Source organism: Oncorhynchus mykiss, chromosome 28, assembly GCF_057628025.1.
Source record: "Oncorhynchus mykiss isolate SJ-2025 chromosome 28, ASM5762802v1, whole genome shotgun sequence".
NCBI lineage: Eukaryota > Metazoa > Chordata > Actinopteri > Salmoniformes > Salmonidae > Oncorhynchus > Oncorhynchus mykiss.
The window spans coordinates 20,166,114-20,189,486 of NC_143049.1; the positions used below are offsets into that span (position 1 = coordinate 20,166,114).

The 23,373-nt window shown below is 41.3% G+C and overlaps 3 protein-coding genes across 4 annotated transcripts; all 3 read right to left on the bottom strand.

The window, feature by feature from the left end:
• Positions 1-388: 388 nt before the first annotated feature.
• LOC110508683 (E3 ubiquitin-protein ligase MARCHF6) lies at positions 389-12,313 on the bottom strand. Of its 2 annotated transcripts, none has more exons than XM_021589400.3 (26): positions 12,166-12,313; positions 11,377-11,476; positions 10,983-11,056; positions 10,175-10,318; positions 9,991-10,063; positions 9,677-9,851; positions 9,286-9,463; positions 8,930-8,991; positions 8,777-8,809; positions 8,630-8,681; positions 8,471-8,529; positions 8,191-8,271; positions 8,011-8,079; positions 7,727-7,801; positions 7,483-7,617; positions 7,240-7,359; positions 7,031-7,131; positions 6,444-6,581; positions 5,050-5,245; positions 4,803-4,872; positions 4,489-4,670; positions 3,426-3,560; positions 2,792-2,881; positions 2,498-2,645; positions 2,229-2,364; positions 389-1,957 (listed from the first exon to the last, which is right to left on the bottom strand). In XM_021589400.3, the coding sequence occupies exons 1-26, from the start codon at positions 12,182-12,184 to the stop codon at positions 1,867-1,869; spliced, it is 2,736 nt and encodes a 911-aa protein (XP_021445075.3). In that variant the 5' UTR covers positions 12,185-12,313; the 3' UTR covers positions 389-1,866. The 2 variants fall into 2 exon arrangements, with proteins under 2 accessions (XP_021445075.3, XP_021445074.3); XM_021589399.3 differs by having other exon boundaries at positions 4,471-4,670.
• Positions 12,314-12,579: 266 nt separating this feature from the next.
• atpsckmt (fATP synthase c subunit lysine N-methyltransferase) lies at positions 12,580-14,209 on the bottom strand. The gene is made up of 4 exons (XM_021589402.3): positions 13,645-14,209; positions 13,240-13,377; positions 13,053-13,103; positions 12,580-12,919 (listed from the first exon to the last, which is right to left on the bottom strand). Exons 1-4 carry the CDS (start codon positions 13,921-13,923, stop codon positions 12,692-12,694), a joined length of 696 nt encoding a protein of 231 aa, XP_021445077.2. The 5' UTR covers positions 13,924-14,209; the 3' UTR covers positions 12,580-12,691.
• A 79-nt stretch (positions 14,210-14,288) lies between these two features.
• Positions 14,289-21,098, bottom strand: LOC110508684 (neuropilin and tolloid-like protein 1). The gene is made up of 9 exons (XM_021589401.3): positions 20,648-21,098; positions 20,296-20,352; positions 19,949-20,083; positions 19,609-19,857; positions 17,827-17,868; positions 17,592-17,719; positions 17,198-17,426; positions 15,610-15,723; positions 14,289-15,394 (listed from the first exon to the last, which is right to left on the bottom strand). Exons 1-9 carry the CDS (start codon positions 20,673-20,675, stop codon positions 14,805-14,807), a joined length of 1,572 nt encoding a protein of 523 aa, XP_021445076.1. The 5' UTR covers positions 20,676-21,098; the 3' UTR covers positions 14,289-14,804.
• Between the last annotated feature and the right edge of the window lie 2,275 nt (positions 21,099-23,373).

The window sequence follows — 23,373 nt, forward strand, 5'->3', positions numbered from 1 at the left end:
ATTCGTCAGAATACGCATAGAAAAAAGTGCATAAAAAATAAATTACGTTCCATTTACGCTTAACTCGGGTCGGAATCAGCCCCATACAGAATAGGGAGAATTGGTTTGAAACGGGGCAGTGCCTTATTGGAAGGTCAAATTTCCACATCGTCAAAATCCAGCTAGTGATTGACCAGAGTAGGCCTACGTTAAGAACTCAAATGTGAAGAAAGGGGTAACACACACAATCACAAGTAATTTAGCAGTATTTAAAAATAAATGTTTAACACAATGTTAATCCTCCCATGTAGGGATGTTGTTATATCGCCAATGTCTCCCCAACAAACACACATGCTATAGGAAGAGGTGACTGAGCAAGGCTTATCATGATACAACACAAGAGGAAGTATTTTATGCTATTATTCACCTCTATGGGGTTTTTCAAGTAGCCATTTATTAAGATGACCAATACACACTTGACCACTCAGGAACACACAGAAAAACAACATGAAGCGTATAAAACAGCAACACAAGATTTACACAACTTGAAACTGCCTCTATATGCACTTATAAAAATAGAACATTTGCTTAAAATGAGTCAGCATAAACTCAACAGGTAAACACCAGCATCCAGTTTTGTATATTAAGTTACTAGAAGGTCACTTATAGAATCTTAGGATTTAATACACTCTCTGTAAATTGGAAATCAAGTCTTATACCTTGAACCGATAAGACAATGGTACACAGTGAAATGGAAAAAAAAGCTTTATTTACAAACATCTCAACACAAAGTGTCAAACTAGATCGAAAACTCATATTTCATTTAATTTTAGTGTCCTCACCCCCAGATTGAAATACTGACTTGATTTAACTAAAATGGTTTATGAAAGATTGCCACTATGCTAAAGCTTTTTTAAAAGTGCAATAGACTGATATTCGTGCATAAGTAATAACAGGTGTAGCAAGAAATGTAGAGTAGAAATTATCCAAATTTCATGAGCAGTTACAATGTTGTAAATTCCTAATGCCAAACTCAGCAGATACTCTGCCTTTTAGGGTTCTCTCAAATGAAACTAAACACTAAAGCTACATCATATGTCTAGCTAGGTTAATTAATAACCCCAGCCTGAGACAGGAGACCATCAAGTCAGTATATTGCTATTCAGGGAAGCCTGACACACTCATTAGCTCCTTTGTGGCCGGTCAGTGAACCGAAATCTATAAATCTGAATTAAAAAGTCCCTTGCTTTAAGCCCTGCTACAGAAAGACTAAATCACCCATTCCAATAGGAACTTTTTTTTCTTGCAAATAACCTCTCACCCACACACTGTAATACCTCTCACCCACACACTGTAATACCTCTCACCCACACACTGTAATACTAAACCCCTAAAAAGGGAAATCAAAACTAATAAATACAACCTACAAAAACTGATCCCAAAGTTCTTCAGCCTTGTCTCACATTGCTCCCTCTAAAGCAGAGCTTCCGTCATGTGTTCCAATGGGATTATCCCATAGAGCAGAGCTGAAAAGAGGCTTCCCGGTACTCTGCCTCCTCCTATTCAAACAGGTTAGGTACTGTAGCAGTCCATCCAGACCTAACGACAGGAACTCACACAAAGTCTTCAATAAATTAATTCACAAAATACAATTTTTTTCTTTCAAGATGTACAAAGATTAAACAATTTTTTCAAATCCAAGTTGGTTGGTTATCAGGGTCATTTTGCCTTTTAATCTTTTTTGTAAAACAAACTTCTCAGTTCTCCGGCTACGCTTGTAAGCAGGGAGTGAAAGAAGACATTGCGAGAGGCGAGTGCTTGAGTCATGAATGTGAAGAGAGGTCTCACAGCTAGAGTCTGTTTTCTCAGGTCAGGTGATAACGGCTCCTACTCCTGGGAAGAGCTGCTGTGTGTGGCTGTGGTGCTTCTGCCTGCCGCCTTGCGTTCATAGTTCACCAGTCTCTGTCCCACCAGGTACCTGAGAGAGAGAGAAAAAAAGACTCAGAAATACCATGCCATGAAAGGAGAGAGCCTACAGAGTGTAAATAGCACACCAGTATGCCAACAAGTATATCCTCAGGAGGCTTGGAGAAGTCATTTTATGATTTGTATTGGAAACTATGGTGCTCCACTGTCATAATGGAGACTAACACAGTCTGTGAGAGACATCCGGAAACCATTTTGTCAGGTCAGTATCGGCAATAAGTAACAACTGTGGTTGTGCTGAGCTTAAATGTCAGAGTACTCACTTGTCATTCTTAATGTGCTCATAAAGGCGCTTAAATTGACGGATCTGGAAGGAGAGGATTCCCACCAGCATGACTACCATGACCAGTAACGGGTAGATTCTCCTCTGCACCAAATTCTGCATCTCCATGGTAACTCCTACAGAAAGAGCAATCAGAGGTTCAATGATAAATTGGCTCACTTTCCCTCACCAATAATATATATATTTATATCTCTCTGGCACACAACTATACCCAGTAATTACACTTTCATTATCTGATAATTGCCTTACCTGGGGAATATTGAGCTACGATGGGGACGATGCCAGCAGAGATGACATAGGGCACACAGAGAGACACCAGTAGCACACAGATAACCGGAGCAGCCAGCTTACGGATGATGAAATGGAGATCAATGTTGCGAATTCCATTAGCGTACACCTAGAAGAGGGAACAACACTAGGAAGTCAATATAATTCCAAAACGTATTCATAATGAATCGAAGCTATATTATTAATGGCATCATACTAAAGGTCTTCACACTAATTAGGGTAATAATCATAGTAAAACAGTCTTGTGGGAGCGACCTGTTCGATCACGGCTTTCAGCCACCACTGGGGACCCATCAGAGTAATGGCAGCAATAATTTTGGCATGGAGCACTCCGAGAGCCCAGTCCTGAAACAAAACGTCCCAACAAGAGCAGGTTAGTCTTAAACAGCGCTGTTGGCTGTTGTTGCCTCTTCTTCTGTTATCCGATTGCAGGAAGCTAAATACTTCATCATAAAAGTTTTAGGCGCAGTGTCAAATTAGCTGACTGACCGTTCACATCGCTCCGGCCAAACGATCACTTCATCTCCCTGACATGCTTGCCTCCCTGACATTTTGTAAAACGCAAACACATTCTGATTGTTCTGATTGGTCACAGAAACCGGTGGTTTAGGCCAGAGTCAGCCAACATGATGACCTTATCAACTTTGATACTGATTGGTTAGAGATGATCCAATCGTTGATTAATTTGTTTTGTACAACGCCCCTCATTTTGACGTCAGCAGAAATCTATTCTAGGAAGGCAGTTTTAGACAATGTATGGAGTGATCATAGAGCAGCGGAATTAAATTCAGGATGAGTCATTAGGCAAGTGTAACATTTTAAGATTACCATTTCAATCCAATGTAAAGCTATATGGTAATTGGTGTTAGATGGGTGGCCCTTACAGTACCTGCCAGGGGTAGAAGAGTGGTGTCTGGTCCAGTGGCACCCTGAGAGGAGCTACTATGACCAGCTCAAATAGCAGGCCCAGCAGCAGAGGGATGGCTCCAACCAGCAGCACAGCAACGACCACCGTCTTCAGGATCTACAGTACAAAACGTATAGAAAACAGAGGGCTAGAAACACGGGCCTCTCAACACACAACACAGATACAGTAGGTATCACTTCACTGAGCGGACTTCAGATTGCATTCGGAGTCAGCCTATATAGCGGACATGAATGACCTAGAACCACTCAATCACACAGAGATGAGCCACTGCCTCCCGGGTGGCGCAGTGGTCTAGGGCTGTGCCACCAGAGACTCTGGGTTCGTGCCCAGGCTCTGCCGCAGCCGGCCGCGACCGGGAGGTCCATGGGGCAGCGCACAATTGGCCTAGCGTCGTCCGGGTTAGAGAGGGTTTGGCCGGTAGGGATATCCTTGTCTCATCGCACACTAGCGACTCCCGTGGCGGGCCGGGCGCAGTGCGCGCTAACCAGGGCGCCAGGTGCACGGTGTTTCCTCCGACACATTGGTGCGGCTGGCTTCTGGTTTGGATGCGCGCTGTGTTAAGAAGCAGTGCGGCTTGGTTGGGTTGTGTTTCGGAGGAAGTATGGATTTCGACCTTCGTCTCTCCCGAGCCCGTACGGGAGTCGTAGCGATCAGACAAGATAGTAACTACTAACAATTGGATACCACGAAATTGGGGAGAAAAAGGGGGACTTTTTTTTTTTGAATAAAAAAATAATAAAAAAGAGATGAGCCACTGCAAACAAACAAAGCACAGCATAATAAAAAAACATAACCCCAAAACATATACCACTCGTGTATGTCTTATAAGTGTCTATATTGCCATATATTTTGCAGAATAAAATCACATGCTTATTCTAATTCAGTTGCTGTTTGCATTACAAGTGTGAGGGGAAAAACAATAAGAATGAGTTAGAAGAAGAAGAAGAATGAGTTCGAAGAAGAAGAGTTCAAGTGTGTGTTGGCGGTGGGTGTTGATAGTCATTACCGTGTTGCAGAGCATTACCATGAGGGTCCACTCCTGGACCTTGAGCAGAATGACCCTCCTGCCCTGGGGCATCCAGGCCAGCAGAACGGTGATGGCCCTGATGGACAGCCAGCACACGTATAGGCCGCACGCTGCCGTGTACAGCTCGTGGATCTTTGCGCTGCCCGTCCAGAGAGACATCAGGTACCGGCCGGCGAATACTGTAGCAGGGGGCGGAGACGGGGTGAGACAGCGAGAGTAAGAGAGGGTGACAGTAGGTAAATGTGGAAGAAAGTGGAGTGGGACGGTGCAATTACATTGAGTGAGTTGAGTGGACTATACAGTGAATTCACCTGGCAACGTGAGGCACACCAGACTGGCCACCAGCAGTGTCACACACATGAACACAATCAGCAGCACAATCTAGAAAAACAAGAATGAATACACATGAATAGACCACATCGAAATGTATTTGAATGCTCTGTGACAAAGATGGCTTAGAGAAAACAAGTGTCAGGTCTAATGAATAGTTAGGCAGGCTACCTCCTACCAGGTGAATCATATTATCATTACTATATGCAAGTTATAGTCATGACTCACCCTGAAGCTGAATTTAATGGGTTGGTGGTAGGGCTGGAAGCCGACAGGACCTCCCTGCTGTAGGATAGCCTGGTGGGCAGCGTGCAGCCCATCAGGGATGGCGTTGTTATTCCTCCCCTGCAGATTGTTGTTGTCCTGCTGGTCCGCATCATCGTCATTCTCCTCCTGGTCACCCAACAGGTACGAGTGGAGGTCTCTGTGGCACAGACAGCACCGTTAACATGGGGTTCAAAGTCTTCTAACTGAGGTGAGGATATGTGTCAGTCTATAATAGACTCTGGGGTTTAACCCTGGTTTTATGGGAGAACAGCCAACATGAACTACACTATATATATATATAAAAAAGTATGTAGACACCTCTTCAAATTAGTGGATTCGGCAATTTCAGTCACACCTGTGGCTGACAGGTGTATAAAATCGAGCACACAGTCATGCAATCTCGATAGACAAACATTGGCAGTAGAATGGCCTTACTGTGGAGCTCAGTGACTTCCAACGTGGCACCGTCATAAGATATGGAGCTTCGTGAAATGGGTTTCCATGGCCGAGCAGCCACACAAGCCTAAGATCACCATGCGCAATGCCAAACGTCGCCTGGAGTGGTGTAAAGCTCGCCGCCATTGGACTCTGGAGCAGTGGAAACGCGTTCTCTGGAGTGATGAATCGCGCTTCATCATCTGGCAGTCCGATGGACAAATCTGGGTTTGGTGGATGCCAGGAGAACGCTACCTACCCCAATGCATAGTGCCAACTGTAAAGTTTGGTGGAGGAGAAATAATGGTCTTGGGCTGTTTTTCATGGTTCGGGCTAGGCCACTTAGTTCCAGTGAAGGGAAATCTTAATGCTACAGTATACAATAACTTTCTTGACGATTCTGTTCTACCAACTTTGTGGCAACAGTTTGGGGAAGGCCCTTTCCTGTTTCAGCATGACAATGCCCTAGTGAACAAAGCGAGTTCGATACAGAAATGGTTTGTCGAGATCAGTGCGGAAGAACTTGACTGGCCTGCACAGAGCCCTGACCTCAACCCCATTGAACACGTTTGGGATGAATTGGAACGCTGACTGCGAGCCAGGCCTAATCGCCCGAAATCAGTGCCCGAACTCACGAATGCTGGTGGCTAAATGGAAGCAAGTCCCTGCAGCAATGTTCCAACATCTAGTGGAAAGCCTTCCCAGAAGAGTAGAGGCTGTTATAGCAGCAAAAGGGGGACCAACTCCATATTAATGTCCATGATTTCTTAAATGAGATTCGACAAGCAGGTGTCCACATACTTTTGGTCATGCAGTGTATATCCCAGTAAAATAATGGATTCCAATATAAATGATAGAGCCCAAGAACACTCACAGTCTAACAGAGAGTTGGTTTGTTGTTGTTTGTGTGTGACACTCACAGCAGATATCCAGCGGTGACGGTCCAGGCTCTGACCAGGCCTTTGAGCCACTGGCGTGTGTGACCTTGTTCCAGCAGCGCAGGCAGAACCACCTGAAGTAGCAGCAGCTCCAGAGAGAGCTCACTGACTGGAGCATCACTGGGAAACGGAGACAGACAGAGACATTATCATCATCCATGACGGAGTACATTACAGAGATATTTGTTAGTTACTGAAGAGGCATTTATTCATTACTAAACATGCATTGGTTATTGATGTTGTAGCGTGGCATAATCCGGCCAATGACTTATCTTCTGGTAATTGCAACACGGTCGACTTCGGCCGTAACAGCTTCATGACATTACTAGGTGCCTATGGCTTAAGTCAAGTCATTCCATTGTTATTCCAGGCTTTAAAAAAAATAATTTACCTTTATTTAACTAGGCAAGTCAGTTAAGAACAAATTCTTATTTTCAATGACGGCCTCCCGGGGAACAGTGGGTTAACTGCCTTGTTCAGGGGCAGAACGACAGATTTTTACCTTGTCAGCTCTGGGATTCGATCTTGCACAGCGCTCTAACCACTAGGCTACCTACCGCCCCACTTACCTGTACAGCATGACATTGTAGGGGAGGAAGGCTGGGAGGATGAATTTGATCGTCCTTATGGGAAGCCACAACATTAGTAAAACTATGGAGCCAAACACCACCTGCAGAGAAAGACCAGAAACCCAGTGTTACGGGCACTGTATATCCTGTCCAGGCACCCATAGCTATGACATTGTTTATTAGATAGGAATAAGTGGGTTGCAACTCACCACTGATAAAATTAATCTTCTGAGATGTCTGTATATTGGCAGGTGAATCATTTCTTGGACAGGATTAAAATCAGGATCGTTCAGGTTTCTGAGAAACCATAAAACACCAGGTCTCAGCACCTAGAGCGACAATTAGAAACAGATCCAATTGGGATACATAACTCAACAGCAGAAATCTCTTGACATAGGTTTATGGCACCTCAAATGACAGATATGAAGGTATGAGAGAGAATACCATCTCACCTCTCGCAGTAAGAGGATGAACGAGGCAAAGTAGAAGACGTAGACCATCCCTACAAGCCAGTGGAGGAACATGGTGGTGCCGGGAGCAGACTCAAAACTCAGCTCTCTGTCCTTCAGAGAGGCATCAAACATCTCCTGCAACAACACAGAACAACATTTGGCTTTTCAATAAAAGGAAAATGGAGGTATCAATTATTACTTTGAAAGGACGCATCATTAAAGCAGAAGAACATGGTCGGCTTACCAGTGAGCAGATGTCGAGCCACCAGCCACAGATGACAGGGAACACACCGATCTCCACAACTACCAGCAGGGATACCTGGTTAATCATAATATATGTATTATAACTGGTGTTTATTTCAAATGGCAATAGAAGGCAAATTGTTAGTTTATATGGTAATCCAGACTGAGAATACACTGTATCCAAGATAAACACAATATGCTGTATGTATATACTTCTGAGCCCATATACCAGTCAGGCTATGCATTCCCAATCAAGGACAAAATCATTATCATAATGTTCAGTACCTTGACAACAATGTAGCACACTCCTAAAAGGTGTCTGGATCTTTGGAATCTCACCAACGCTGCCAATCCCTGGGATTTTCATTAAGGAAAAAACACATGCAATACATCACAGGTACTACATGTCTATAAGAGACTAAAACTAGGCTATAACACAGTTTTGTAACAGATACCAGAGGATACATGGCACAGTATTAATGTCATGGCCAGGAAGATGTAGCCTACGATGGTGGTGATGAGGCCTTCGAAGTGGGAGGCCTGCACCTGCAACAGGAAATTACATGATTAAAATAATCTTCTTTCTGACACTGCAAAGCAGCTCAACAATGTATGGAGCGAGTCATTCAGATTCCAAAACAAACTTCATAAAATCTATTCATACAGATTTCAAATATAATCTCTCTAGTTACACGCAGGAGAAAGGCCTTAAATTCAATGTAATTTACACTAAGCTGGTACTTACATTATTTTCAAAGCCAAGACCCACAACTGAGAAATGTCCAATATGATACGGACAAAAAGCTGAAAAGAAATGTTAGTCACTGTTATAATATTCATTTAGATATACTTAAAAAAAATTTAATCAAAATGGCACTCTTAACATAAGTTTAATGACACGCACCGAACACCAAAATGAAGAGTGTGTTTAGTGAGACCACCCAGAAGACATGCTCCTGATGAAGAAAGAGGGACAACATATTTACAACAACCTGAAGATTTTCTCAAAAGAGTACGACATTTCATCAAACATGGGGAATGAGCTACTTACCAGGAAAACCAAGGAGCCATCAAGACCGAGCATCTGTGAATAAAAAAAATAAAAAAACAGAATGTTCAATTTCACTTCACATTTCTTATACACAACAATGACCAATGGGTATAACACACAAATTGGCCCGAGGGAATTCTAATTCAAACTCACCCTCTCCCATGTTAGCTCCTCTGCTGCCCGGTCCCATTCCAGGGCATTCCAATTCATGTCATCTACAAAGAGACAAAAGCAGAACCACACTTATTGACAACTCAAATTAACACTTTGTCAAACAAGAAGTCCAGATATCGCCTACAGATTAATGTCTATGATGACAAAATATACATTGATATAAAAATGTTGTAAAATGCAAAACCACCATCCTAAATTAACCTTTGAAATAAGGCTGCATTAGGTTAACATCTTGAACCTTTATAGCCTGAGTGCCAGACTATAAATGCCATTATACCAAATGGTGCAAACAGATCTGGGTCCAGGCTAGAACCTTTCCATTCGAAGGTTCATACCTTGTGCACCATTGTTGGCGTCCCCTACATCCTCAGCCCCAGCCTCGTCCTCCAGCTCCATGTCCTCTACCGGGTCCACCTGGATGTCAGGGACCTCAGCCGCTGGACCATTGTCCGCCAGGGGCGCAGCAGCAGCAGGAGCAGGCTGGTTCTCACCCACCCCCTGCCCAGGACCCTGCTGTTGGGGAAAAGACATGGGACACAAAGGTGGGCGCGGTAGCTCCAGAACATTAGAAGAGGCTATCTCTGGTTAAGGAAGAGTGTATTGAGCGCTCTTTAAGACTCAACTTAGAAATGACAATTTGCAGTGAAGAAATGCTATAGTTAACACATAATTATGTTCACCCAAAGAGTGACTTTGACTTGAATTTGTAGTGGGATTTTTGGTTACCTCATTAAGTTGTGGAGCTGGTGCATGTTGTGGCTGCTGCTGCTGATTCTGCTCCAGCCACTGGGGGGCACCACCATGAACAATCTGCTCCCGCAGCCACACCAGACTGATGAAGGCGCAGAGTGTACACGTCACCACAAAACAACCCTGCAAGCAGTCCGCCATCAAGTTCTCTCTGTGAATGAAGGGACATTACAATTGTCTCATGGTGAGTCAGAATGTTATTGGCTAAATGACAAGACAACATTTGTTTAATGTTTTTACAGGGTATTGTTTTGTACAGGTTCAGGAGAAGAAAATAATGACCATCTTACGTAGAAAGCATATCTAATGGCAGGGTAAGGAGTGAGCTCACAGAGCCGGTAAACAGACACTTGTAGATGCGACCTGCGGGAATAAGACCGTCAACACACACTGACATATTCAACAAGGCCAACAATGGATAGCTTACTGAACAACATGTACCACTAGACTGTGTTTTCGAACATTTGTACTTACATGCTGTGAGAGGAACGACTCCCAGCCAAGCAAAGGCAACTAGTGTGTAGTGAAACCAGTATCTAATAGCTGTGCCTACACTTGTCACCAGCCCCGCAAATATGTCCTGAACAGGCAGTCGGGAAGGCATGTCTGGAGAATAGACTGGAAAAAACAGAGGAAAGAAAGTATCAAAACAGGATATTTCTTTTTCACATCCTCAAATTCCAATCTTCCTTTACTGGTCCTAATTGGGTCCATTCAGAACTAAGAAAAGCTTGCATTGGATCATAATAGTTGTCTGGTCAGAAATGTGGCAAAGTATTTTCTATTGGTATCATGACAGACTATGATTGTCCTTTAGACAATTTAATCATCTGACAAAACTACAATTTAAATCTCTCACTAAATGAATGAGGATGGCAGACGGACTCCGGTAAGAGAAATAGAGATTAGATTGAGCAATACTAGAGTAATGGATTAGTATAGACAAGGCCATGCGTGTGTCCCCTAGGCCTGTCTTGAATGATAACTAGTCAGGGCAGCTCACAGTCTTACTCAAATGAGAATAAGTAATACTTCCTGGGGCTGATCAAGACCGCATATGCCCTTCAAAATAAAATACTTCAAGAAATAAGTTAGAGGTCAGTCATTGGATGATGATATTGGACTGCAATCCCTGTCAAAACAGGCAAATGACCCTATGAGGTAGGTTAGGCCTATACGTTAGTCACGTTGTTGGAACCCCATATAACTTAAGTAAATGCTGCATTGAATAATATGTTAAACAGAATAGGTATATAGAAGGAAATTAAATTGAATGACTTACTTGGCGTAAAAGCAAATCTGTGTTTGCATAACTCACAGTATTCTTTTCTGCTGTGTTTTAGCCATTGTACCAAGCTGTGAAAATACAGATGGATTATGTAAGTGTGGTGTCACATGTGCAGCAATATAAAATATCAATTTCAGTTGCTTAAGGACAGTTAATCTATCTAGATTTAGCACAGAGAGCGATCTAGTAGCAGAGCCCATCTCTGGCTAACAGATCACATTTTCATGGCAACTTGTCAAACCCTGGCTTCCATTACACCGTTCCCATAGTAATACTTGGCTCTGCTCCTCTCTGTTGAATGTATCATGCTCTGGCAAGAACCCAGTCTGTCTCTAAAGAAATGCCACTGGCCCTGTGTTTGAGTATACAACCAACCAGCAACACATACCATTCTTGATGGATGAATTTTATACTTCCTGTGCAAACACAGGGGTGATATAGTGGCTTGTCCTGGGTTCCTTCAGACCGGCAGACCCGGCATATATCCCCTGCAGAAGACAAGGACATGAATCAGACAAAATCGAGAACAGGGTTCATGAAATTCAGATAGGCTTTGTTTTGAGAAACCATTATGTGCAACTTGCATGAAAACATAGCTAGCAGATCTTTCAGTGATCTCAAGACTCTTTTTGTCAGGACCTTTCATTTGTAAATACTCTGGGGCTTTTGATTAACATTACAAAAGAGCAACGAATCATTTCCATGCATTACCTGTCACTGATCAAGTGATTGGCAGCACTAATGGGTGCCACATACTGGGTGGGTTGGCAAACAGGTACATTCTATATTATTGTTGTTATGTTAGCTATGTTGATTAGTTAACTAGCTAGAACTGGAGGACGGATACATCACAAGTCTATTGAATTGAAATGTAATCAACAACGTGTAGAAGTGCAGAGAAGTCAGTAAGCTAGCTATTAACTAGCAGTGATAAAGGTGGGTTATACTTCATCTTAGACTTAGTGGTGAGTGCATGTAACTTAGCTAAAGCTAGCTAACGTTAGCTAGTGATGCTAGCTACTTCATGCAGGTTGTAGCTTCGGTATAAAAAAACGGTTAGTCAATTTGCGACAAAACAGATTCCTAGAGGCGCAATCAAATGTGTGTCACAACAGGAGGTTAACTAATTCTGTAACGTAAATGTGTAACAAGATGGGTTGACGAGGTTGCTAGCTACCTTCCTCGGCGGTGTCCATCTTGAATGCTGACGCACACGGTCCTCTTTTCAGTCAACACACAACACCGTCTGGCTTGTTGGTGAAAAGCCTAGCAGCCAGCGAACTAAAAAAACACATCTCAGAATGACGTTCGATTCGATGACTGGTTACAATGTAACTTCACTATTTGATTCCCCGTGGGGATACAATGTAGCAATTTTATCAGGCACTCCGGGGGCTAGGCTAGCTACGGTAAAAACTGCTATGCACAGCAACTATCAACATGCTGACGGTATTGAGTTACCGTACAAGAGTAAGCTGCGCACTTTGATATTTAAAACAATTAACATTAAACAAATAAGTTTTAAGACTAATTTCATATTCAGTAAAATTAAATGAATTGTGTTAGGTAGTAAGGAATGCAAGATGGGGAATTTGTTTAAATTATCACCATTTTTTATTACTGACTCTCACACATTTGATAACATCCTGGGAATGATTTTCAAAGCAACACATCCCTGAGGCATTCAGGGATGAACACAATTACTATGACGTGGTAGTGTCATCATTGCCCAGGGGCTGATGTGGAGTTACAAAATGTCTCTGATGTGTTCCTCTTTCTGTTTTGAACGACTCTGCATCGTATACCCACACAGTGTCTATTCCTTCTCCAGCAGTGCCATCAGGTGCCCAGGTGGGAAAAGGGAAACGGCAGGCCACCACTTTAGCTGTGCTCTGTAGTTCTGTCTGCAGTTTGCCCTCCAACTTATCCATCTGTGAAGTAATACAATCAATCATCATATTGATGCTAATATTGTTGATGTAGTGCTATATGTGGTGGCATTTACAAAATAAAAAGCTACCATTATTTTGTCAAGTCTAGCAGATAAATAAGAGTTAAACTCACCATCTGAGGTACTCCAAATATGACAACATTCGAGTACTGATTAAAGCTGACCTGAGAACCAGGGCATACACATACATTAAAAGAAAGAACCTACATTAGTCCCCCCTGTAATGGCTATTAGGCTACTACATAAACGTTATTTTGGATGAAGAATAATTTGTAAACAATCACTGGTGGATTGACTAACCTTCCATAAATCTGATATGTGGAAGGAAGTAGAATGATGAACACCCGCTTTCCAAGCTCTGTAACGGGAGTACCACACCAACCATGGATTCAACTCAAATCCAACAGCTCGAAATCCTTTCTTTGCAGCTGCTATCACCTGCAGAAATGAAATACATGCTAAAATCAAAAGTGCCAGTGATAGGAGCAACATAACACATGTCCAGCCTAACAGTCTTCTGGGATGTTAATAGGCTACAACTAAATTCCCTCTAATGCAATTTGTAACTTTAATTTCCTGTCAAGAGTGCAACCCCTGCAAATTGCAAAAACCCAAGTATCTAACTTAACAATCAAAAGTGAAGTCACAATCACAAATTCAGACAATGGCTGGTAGTCTTCTGATCAGACTACTAAGTGTACTTACTATTCTTCCATCCCCACTTCCGATGTCCACGAGGGATCCAGATCTCGCCTGCAGCACTTTCAGGACATTTTCCACCTGTGCTGTAGTTGCGGGAACGTAAGGTAGGCACACCTTTCTCAAAGCAGGTGCAACAAATGGACCTGCAACAGCGTAAAGGGCAACCAATGACCCCCCGACAATTCCAGTTGCGATCAGTCCTAAACGTTTTTTGAAGCCGGTGTCTTTAGCATTAACGTTACATTGTATCGCCTCAGTTTCCAGTAGGCTTTGTTCTGCCATGATTACTTTTAATCAATGAATGAGCGCGAGCTGCTGGAAACCTCTCCTCCCACTGTTAGCTAGCTACTCATCCAAGGACATTTATTGATAGTTACGTCATTCAAGAACATATAGAAATTACGAGACTAGCCAACAGAAGTACACTTAAACATGCGGGACGTAACTAAATAGCAAACTGAGATGACATTTGAATGTCAGAAAAGGTTAAAAAAAACTTTATTAGAATCGAAACCTCGCTCTGGACCAAGGTGTGCTGCAGCTTTTTGTCCGACTTGATGTGAAATACAGTTTCGGTAGTTCCTAGTTCCACTCGTTCATCATGCTTTTTCCTTTGGTCAACATGCCATCCTCTATTACTACCACTCTATGTGTCACAAAACCAAGCATTTAATAATATGATGTTGATGTAAAATGATAATACATTTGTAAATGTAATAACAAAACAGAGGTACAGTATTTGGAGATGGGGTAGTCTAGACAATACAGAGGGAACAATGTATTATAACTGACAGGAAAAAACACTGTATAGACAACACCATTCAACAATAAAAAGCTAAATATTAAATCATAACAGGTGCAAACACATGATGTATATTGTATTTTTCATGTACACAGTCAAAGGGGGGAAATAAACAATTTCATATCCACAACATATATAAATTAAAACCAAGGGGACACCATAGATCAAATCAGAATGTGTATGTTTTTTGTTCACAAGAAATACTTACAAAATCACAACCATTCCATGATATGCATTCTTAATTTATAGGCTACTTGTGTGAATCCAAGCAGAACAAAAACATATTTATTTAAAACAAATGGAACAAGCAAAGAGGAACAGAACATTTGTGTGGTTGTAGGGCATGCATGTTCCTCATACCTCAGAAATCATTGGACATTGACTGATGTGCAGCCAGGACATGGTGGCTCTGGCTCGGGGTCTGACAGTCATCCATGTCGTCATCCTGGTCACAACCATCCTGCCCGTCCTGTGAGTAACTGTACTTCATCATCAGTATATTCCTGTGGCTGGAGGGTGTGGCCTGGTGGGACTGGGAGAGAGGCATGTCTGACATAATGGCTGCGTCCCGCACACTCAGGTTACTTTGGCTTCCCCTGACGCTGGACACCTGGGAGTGGGCTCCGCCGCAGTGGTGGTCACGAATGCATTTGGACGAAGACCGTCTGAGTTTGTGAAACTTATCAAAGTCCTCGGCCATAGCCATTTCACTCATGTGGTCGGCAGAGGCTGCCCTCCGCAGAGTGCACAGTTCATAATGTGGTGGCTCGAAGGTTTCATGGAGCAATGTGGGGTCAAAGTCATCCCTCCTGATGATGTATTTTTTGCGTGGCTGTTTAACTTGAATGATACTTGCCACAATGAGAAGGACAACCACCAGACCACAGGTGACTAGAATGATTGCGACATTGGTGTGGTCAATATTGTCTAAGATGCTGGCTTTCCTCTTCTCTGTGGACAGTAAATATTACATACAATCAAGTTTTCTATTTTGGGCGGCTAGGTTTGAATTGTGATGAATGGTGTGATGAAAGTTACATTTAGATTTATCAACATTACATTTAGAATGCACCATTAACTTGTACTTTTGTCATACAGGTTAACCTAAAACATTGACTGTAGTTCATATTTGTCAGCTCTATACCCAAATGGAACAGGTGTCTCACCTTTGCAGTTGTTCTCGTCCCAGGGGTAGACACAGTTCTGGATCCCGTTGCACACTAAGCTGGTGTTGATACACATGTTGCTATGGCAAAAGAAAGCCTCCGCTTCACATGGAGCTGAAAACAAGGGGAAGATAGCTTTACTCCCTAAACATTAAATAGAGTTTTAAACTAATGAATTAGATTAAAAAGCAAACAATAAGGCTCACTGCCAATAAGGCACACTGCCACAACAAACCTCAACAAATTCCAACAAACAGACACCTATATGCAGTTTTTTTTTTGTCAGTGTTTGTTGGTGTTTGATGGGGTTCAATGTGGCAGTGTACAAGTGGCTTTAGACCACGTTTGGTCCAGGAGTGTTGTTACTACACTGTTAAGAAAAATCTAGTTGTTTCAACTAATTATTATTAAGTAACTGGTTCCACAGTTACTCAACTTGTCGGTCAAAGTGTTGCCTGAACTTAACATGTTTAGTTGGCCAAAACTTAGCTCCGGCTCAATTCAAAATGCTCCGTTTGCTTAACTTGTCTCCTATATTCATTTAACTAGAAATGATTATTTGGGCATCTTAACTAAGAAAGGCTATGCAACTGGTTACACACACAGTGTCTTTAACATACAATGTTTTCAGTTGATATATTTGAGAGACATGAGTACATTGTGCATGTTCATTTACACAGTAATTATTATTCAACAAGCTTGCCTGGGATTTGAACTCACAACCTTTTGGTTCACAGCATACTGATCTTCCTGCTACACCACCATGTCTGTGTCAATTATCAGTTAATCTGACTATTCTCTCATCATTGATTTGATTGACTTAGTTCAACATTTAGGGTTTTCTGTATACAGTAGTTGTCTAATGTTGGTGGGGCATATTACTCAGTTTTAATGTTACTCCTTAATCACGGTGATAAATGAAATAGTTTTATTTGAGTGTACTTTTAACAGAGTTGAGATTTATTTTGAAGTGCAAAGTGTAGCAATACAGGTCAAATCAATCATTGACACAGGCATAGCAGGAAGATTGGTATTCTGTAAACCAAGAGGTTGTCAGTTCAAATCGCAGGTGAGGACATGTTGAATAATAATTACTGTATACATGGACAATGTAATCATGTATTTCAACATGTGTCAAATGTGTAAGTTGACAATATTGTATGTCAAAAGCACTGTATGTGTGTAACTGGTTCCACAGACTTTTTGTTGTTGTTGATGAAGATGCCCATATAGTAATTTCTGGTTGAATGAACATATGAGGCAAGTTGAGCAAAGACATCATTTTAAATTGACTGAATTGTTGCCTAAGTTGGAGCTAAGTTTGGGCTAACTAGAGAATGTAAGTTCAGTTAATACTTTGATTGAAAAGTTGAGTAAACTAAAAAAGGTTGTGGAACCAGTTACTTAATAATAATTAGTTGAAACAACTATATATTTTTTTACATTGATACAATAACCCTGTAAAGGAGACCCTTTATTCCCTGCGACTGCCTCTCTTTACAAACTAATTGGAACATTTCAAACAATGTGTCAAAAATTAAACATAGCAGTAGATGGAGTGGAAATGGTGTCAAATGAATTCACTAACGCTCTAGGAAGGTTGTGAAAAGGATCCGGAAGCGGCTTTTTCGGCTGCCCTGATCAGCCCACATTCGTATGACCCCCACTGAGGTAACCAACATGACATCGTTGGCCACTGTGCTGCAGAATTTGTTCTTCAGGTGCTCCACTGAGCTACTCCCGTCGTACACAGCCACAAAGTTACGTTTGCATTCATTGGAGTTGTGCATCTCATATTCCAAAAATCGCAAATAGACCTGCAAAAAAAATTAAAATAACAGTGTGAAACAACAGGTTTCCAACCAAATGGGAACTTGACTTGTGTATCTTTTGAACAGCATGTTTTCCAGAAGACTAATGGAGAATGTGAGTGAGGGATATTGCAAATATGAAGAAGAAAAAAACACAAGAACTGTACTGACCCTTCCCTTTGGTGGCGCTCGAATGAACCACCTACAGTCCACAGCCTCTGTCTGCAAGGCTTTGCCCTCTTTGAGAATTGCTGCAGAATCAATGATCCCATCTGATCCACCCAGATCAAATTCGCAAACTGTAGTACAGGAGAGTCCATTGCACAGTGTGTTAGTTACACAACAGTTTGCTGTTACAATATACAGTATGTTTACATAGGTGATATAAGAAGAACCGTGTACCTACAAGGCAGAGGCGGTAGGACACCCATGTCTTTAAATTCAGGATCTGAAAAGAGAGCACACAACAGTGAACCTATTGTATATTTTTTTCTGCCATTTCACAAAATACATGTTCTGTGTCTGAAAGGATAAGGGCCAGCAATGCATATTCTTGACTGTGTGAACTCTGTCCTTAGTTTAATCCATTCTGCAATCATCCACTTGTCCTTCATAAAAAAAAATGTTGAGACAGAAAGAACAGGACTTCTATCCTAAAGCTTCACCATTATGATTTGTAGGTGGATTAATAATCCTTGGACCAGCTTTATACAGATTAGGCTGCACAAGCAATGAGAACCAAGTGATAAAATGGGACTTCCAAAATGTTTTCCTGAAAAAATCTAAAAAGATGAGGTTGAGGGAGAAACCAGTTTTCGAAATATTAATATAAATATAAAACAGTTATATTTAGAGGCATATCTTTGTAATATCACCATGGCTGCAAGGAGGAGACAGCTGAACTATTTAAAACCTAACCTCAGCCATGAATCCTTATTAATCCTCTTGTTTCTTACCTCTGTATCATGGATTATTCACTGTGTGTGTGTGTGTGTGTGTGTGTGTGTGTGTGTGTGTGTGTGTGTGTGTGTGTGTGTGTGTGTGTGTGTGTGTGTGTGCGTGTGTGTGTGTGTCAGAAGATGTACTGAAAAAAATATGAAAATATGTGAAACATATGTCAATCTTGCTTTTCTATCTAGTTTAAAACAAATATTTACTGCAAACACTTACGCTTATGTAACAGTGTAGTAATAAGATGATGATCGGTCAATGAATTATCCTGCCACTGATGAGAGGAATTAGAAGAGATTAGCATTTGGCACTAAAGGATTCATTACTTCTGAGGTAAACACTTGGAAATCAGCTTGTACTTCTCTACCAACGCAGGCCTGGGAAGGCTTTCTATTGGCTAGAGTATTGTTGCATGAATACTTTTTTTATGGATACTTTTTGTAGTATTAGTCCTGCAAAATGTACCCTCACACCTCAAAATGTGCCACTGTGTTTCAGGGAGAGATTATATGGGAATCAATTTATATCAATCTATATTCATCTTTTGACACTGAAGTATCTCATCAGAACTTGTGGATGAGCCACTCACTTCAAGTCTTGATTCCAATGGAGGGCAGGCAGTGATATCGAATAACCATGTCTACTGGCAATGTCAAAACCTTCACGAGAATGTGAGGTTACTGAGACACATTTTTGTAAGATTGATCTGATGAATGGCTTTGATTGGGAGAGGGAAACAAGGAAGTGGATTCATCTCTCCTCCACAACGTAAGTGCCCTATAAATTCTGCCAGTAATAAATTGTCAGCTGCATGGGTATCCCTTAAGCCGAGGCTCAGAGCTGACAAGCTGTACTCCCCTGAAGACAAGCTTTCATTAACTGGGTGAAGGAGGAGATAACCCCCCCCCCCCCCCCCCCCCCTCCCCAGTTGCAGCATGTGTGCCTGCACTACAAATGCAGCAGCTGATATGGACACACACAGCAGTAAGCACCACACCAGTCTCCTGTAGCTCTAGCTCAGTCACTGAGCTGTGACTGGTAAATTGTTTGGCTGAAGTCCTCTGCATTAACTGGATGTGTACAACTTTATGTCAATATTGTGTCTGTGTGTCTCCATGTGTGCCTGGGTGAGACAAACAATTAGCCTGTCGGAGTCACACATTCAGCAACAACCTCAGAATAACACTGCAAACATTGAAACGGTTAAAGCAAATCAATGTATTTGAAATGATATTACCTTGAGTGAAGTTATAGCGTGCTGAAAATCCAATTGCCTCCAGTTCGCCGTCTGCAACAAACTTTATATGCAGGTATCGCCCACTTGATTTAATATACAAAGGGCTTTCCTGGCCACAGTATCGACCAATTAAAGTGGAGAAGGAAAAGGGCCCATCGCGGACTTCAATGTGGTCAAATTTGCATTCCCATGAAGGCTCTATTGAATATTTCTCATCAAAGAAGAGGTCGATGCATTGTCTTGGTGAAGCTGAGAAAACACATTGGGGAAATGTAAGAAAAAGAAACACAATATCCAATCAAAAAAACATTTACTTGTTGAGTTGGTGTTTATGTCTTACCTTCAATGATATAAATACATGTTCGCTCTGGTGGGTACTTTTGGGGGTAGTTGGGGGAGGTGAACAGGCCTCCCTCAGCCTCCTTTATCCAGGTGCCACATTGGCCTATTGGAGTCACCCCTGAATTGTTTGTCACTGAAGCACAAGATTAATGTTCAGGTGCCATTCATACAGAACCATTATACCATCCAGCATTGTCTGACATTAAAAATGTATCAAATGTATTGTTATTGATCTGGTGTTTCATGGTCTTCTTCATTACACAGACATTACTTTTCCCAGTTAGGTAGATTCCAACATAACAGGGAAATAAATAACTCTACGCACAGTGTATATTTCAGTGTTACCTGCTTTTTTCCCCGGTGTACCAGACAATCCAAGAGTGATTAGACTTGCAACTACTGCTGTAAAAATAAAATGAAATGAAAGTTAGAAAAAAATACCCAGAAAACAATTGGCTATGGAAATTGTGTTTGTGTATGTTACTAAACCACAAAATAAAATTATGTTCCACAAAATACAGACATTATCATTTCGTTTCATAGCATAATGAATTCACATGTAGCGTTTTAAAAGAGTTTTTAAAGCGTCATTGCTGGAAAGTTCAATGGCAAGCATTGATTTAACTTTATGCTGTTGACCATCTAACTACGATTTTAAAGAGATCATGTTATACAAGCAAAAGGAGACAAAATTTACCGAGAGGCAAGGCAAATTTGTTCACCATGTCTAATCCTTGCTGTTTTCAATCCCAAATATTTCCAAAACGAAATGAACGAATCATTATTCCGTGCAACGGGAAAATTCAATCATCATATCCACGATATCCCTATTTTATCTCAGTGTAAACTAAACATAAATACAAAGTTACGGGAGGAAAAGCAGTCTCAATCCATCCGCTGCTGCCGTGACAGACAGGTCTGAACGTTCTCCTGAGTCCCGATTTCCATCCAAGCGCAGCGACGATAATCCGACCGACAGCAACCTTCAATGAGTATAGTATCCTTGACAGTTGACATCGTGCCAATTTCCCGTATTATATCTGCCACATGCCGGTGTACATCATCATTGGTCTCTGTGCTTGTGGTATTTATTTCCCGTGGACGTTCTGCATAAATACTTGGTCTGGACACTTCAAGCCAGACACTTCAAGCCACCTTACTCTCAAATATATAGGATATTAAATTCTGGTAGTACTGTAATAACTAGTTAATAAACTATAATCATGTTGTTTTATGAAGGAACCGCAATTCAGCTTCAACTCAAGCACAACTTTTTATTTTTTATTTTGTGGCTCCTGTCACTACGAACCCTGGCTCGATTCCAGGCGGTATCACAACCGGACGTGATTGGGAGTCCCATAGGGCAGCGCACAATTGGCCCAGCTTCACCTGGGTTAGGTTTTGGCCGGGAAGGCCGTCATTGTAAATAAGAATTTGTTCTTAACTGACTAGTCTGGTTAAATCTAATAAAATATTAGAGATGAATTAGGGACAGGGTTTGGGTCAATTTGGAATTTTGGAATTTCAATTCAACCCAGGAATTAAAATTCGAATTTGAATTGTTCACACCCCACAGGAAGCAGAATTGAATTTGAATTAAAATAAATATAATTGAATTCAAACAAATTCAAACAAATTCAACTGAGACACGAAACCTACATTAGGTACACTCATGAAAATGGATGGCTCATACAGACAATGAGTCACGTTGCTGTGGCTTGCTATATAAAGCAGGCAGATGGGCATAGAGGCATTCAGTTACTGTATATTGAACAATATAATGGGCAAAAATAAGTGACCTAAGCAACTTTGAGCTTGGTATGATCGTCGATGCCAGGCGCTCCAGATTCAGTATCTCAGAAACTGCCCCCTCATAGGCTTTTTTTAGATCCTTGTCATGGATGGGCTATTGCCACACCACTCTTATCAGCTAAAAACAACAAGAAACGGCTCCAGTGGGCACGCGATAACCAACACTGGATAATTGAGGAGTGAAAAAATGTATCTGGAACATGATATCGAGTTCGGTTTACTTGAGTGGCCTGCGCAGTCCCCCGACCTTAACCCAACAGAGCATGTTTGGGATGAGATGGAACGAGCTGTTCACAACAGGAATGTACCGGCGTCCAATCTGCAGCAACTGCGTGATGCCATTGCGTCAGCATGGACCAACACCCCTGTGGAACGTTTAAGACTCCAGGTCCGACCCGGTTCTAGATGGATGTACCTAATAAACTGGCCCAGTGAGTATATACTGTAGCTATATGAGTCTCATTCCTTTGACGTATATTTAGCCAAAAGCATCTGCCACCTCATAGTTAAAAGAAATACGATTTCAAATATTAGCTTGATCATAACTCAAAGAAGTAAAACAGTATTTTGTTGGTATTTTTGTAATTAGATGTTAGGTTGTTCCATTCCATTCTGGAGTGTTTGATCTAATGCATTCTTGGATATGTATTTTTTGTTTAATATTTTATAACATTATTATATCATAGAACTATTATAGAAAACCCCAAAAATTATCTAACAATATTTACAGACCACTATAATTACTTGAAACTCGTTTAAATGTTTCAAGAAAATGTAAAAAATTGTATTGCTTACCATACATTATATGCAAAATAGACACGTGCTTAATGATTTATGGAAGAAATTATCCATTTGAATTTCAATTAATTTCATCAAATTAAATTCCACTTCTTTCATTCATATTCAGTTCAACTTCTGGTTCCTGCAGGGTGTGACCAATTCAAATTCAATAAATTTAATTGGCATTTTAGACCAATTCAACTTAGAATCAACCCCAATTGGGGAGCATTGTTATGATAGTCAGCAGGGAAGCTAGAATAAGGATTAATGTAATTAACAAAAGTTTACTTGGCAATGGGTCTCAGAAACAGATGGGAGGAGGGTTCATCCAGTCTCAAATTAATTTTGGCAACCTCTGTTTGAAGCCTTTCCCATATGAGTAGAAGGTAACCGTGGGTCCATACAGGAACCAAGATCATAATACTGGATAATGCTGCATATTAAACTTCCCAATGAGGAGAAAAACGCAAATGAAAGGAATCATCCAAACAACATGAACAAAGTATCAAACAGATGCAGAGAGAGGAGGGTGGGGAGCTACAGTAATATGTTCAGCTGTCCTCTTGCCAAAATTACATTTAATTCCTTAAGGCCAGGTGTCCCAGGTGTGAAATGATTATGGGCAATAGGGTGTGCTGAACAGGGTTTGCTGACACAACAGTCAGTTCACTGTGTGGAAATAACATCTCTCATATCATACACATGTTTTTAAAATCTGCAATCCATACAAAAATAAAGACAGTCCTCTAAACTCAACCTGAACTAACTATGCAGTCCATAGATTTTGTCACGCCCTGACCTTAGAGAGCCTTTTTATGTCTCTATTTGGTT

Excerpts from the sequence above, each read along its gene's own strand:
- LOC110508684 (XM_021589401.3), bottom strand. The coding sequence starts at position 20,675 with ATGGTGAACAAATTTGCCTTGCCTCTCG. Across the intron at positions 20,353-20,647 it reads CAAATTTGCCTTGCCTCTCG|CAGTAGTTGCAAGTCTAATC; the intron begins GTAAATTTTGTC and ends TTATTTTTACAG. Across the intron at positions 19,858-19,948 it reads ATGTATTTATATCATTGAAG|CTTCACCAAGACAATGCATC; the intron begins GTAAGACATAAA and ends GTGTTTTCTCAG.
- atpsckmt (XM_021589402.3), bottom strand. The coding sequence starts at position 13,923 with ATGGCAGAACAAAGCCTACTGGAAACTGAGGCGATACAATGTAACGTT. Across the intron at positions 13,378-13,644 it reads GAAGTGGGGATGGAAGAATA|GTGATAGCAGCTGCAAAGAA; the intron begins GTAAGTACACTT and ends TCATTTCTGCAG. Across the intron at positions 13,104-13,239 it reads ACATATCAGATTTATGGAAG|GTCAGCTTTAATCAGTACTC; the intron begins GTTAGTCAATCC and ends CCTGGTTCTCAG.
- LOC110508683 (XM_021589399.3), bottom strand. Across the intron at positions 4,873-5,049 it reads CCATTAAATTCAGCTTCAGG|ATTGTGCTGCTGATTGTGTT; the intron begins GTGAGTCATGAC and ends TTGTTTTTCTAG. Across the intron at positions 3,561-4,470 it reads TGGTAATGCTCTGCAACACG|ATCCTGAAGACGGTGGTCGT; the intron begins GTAATGACTATC and ends TTTGTACTGTAG.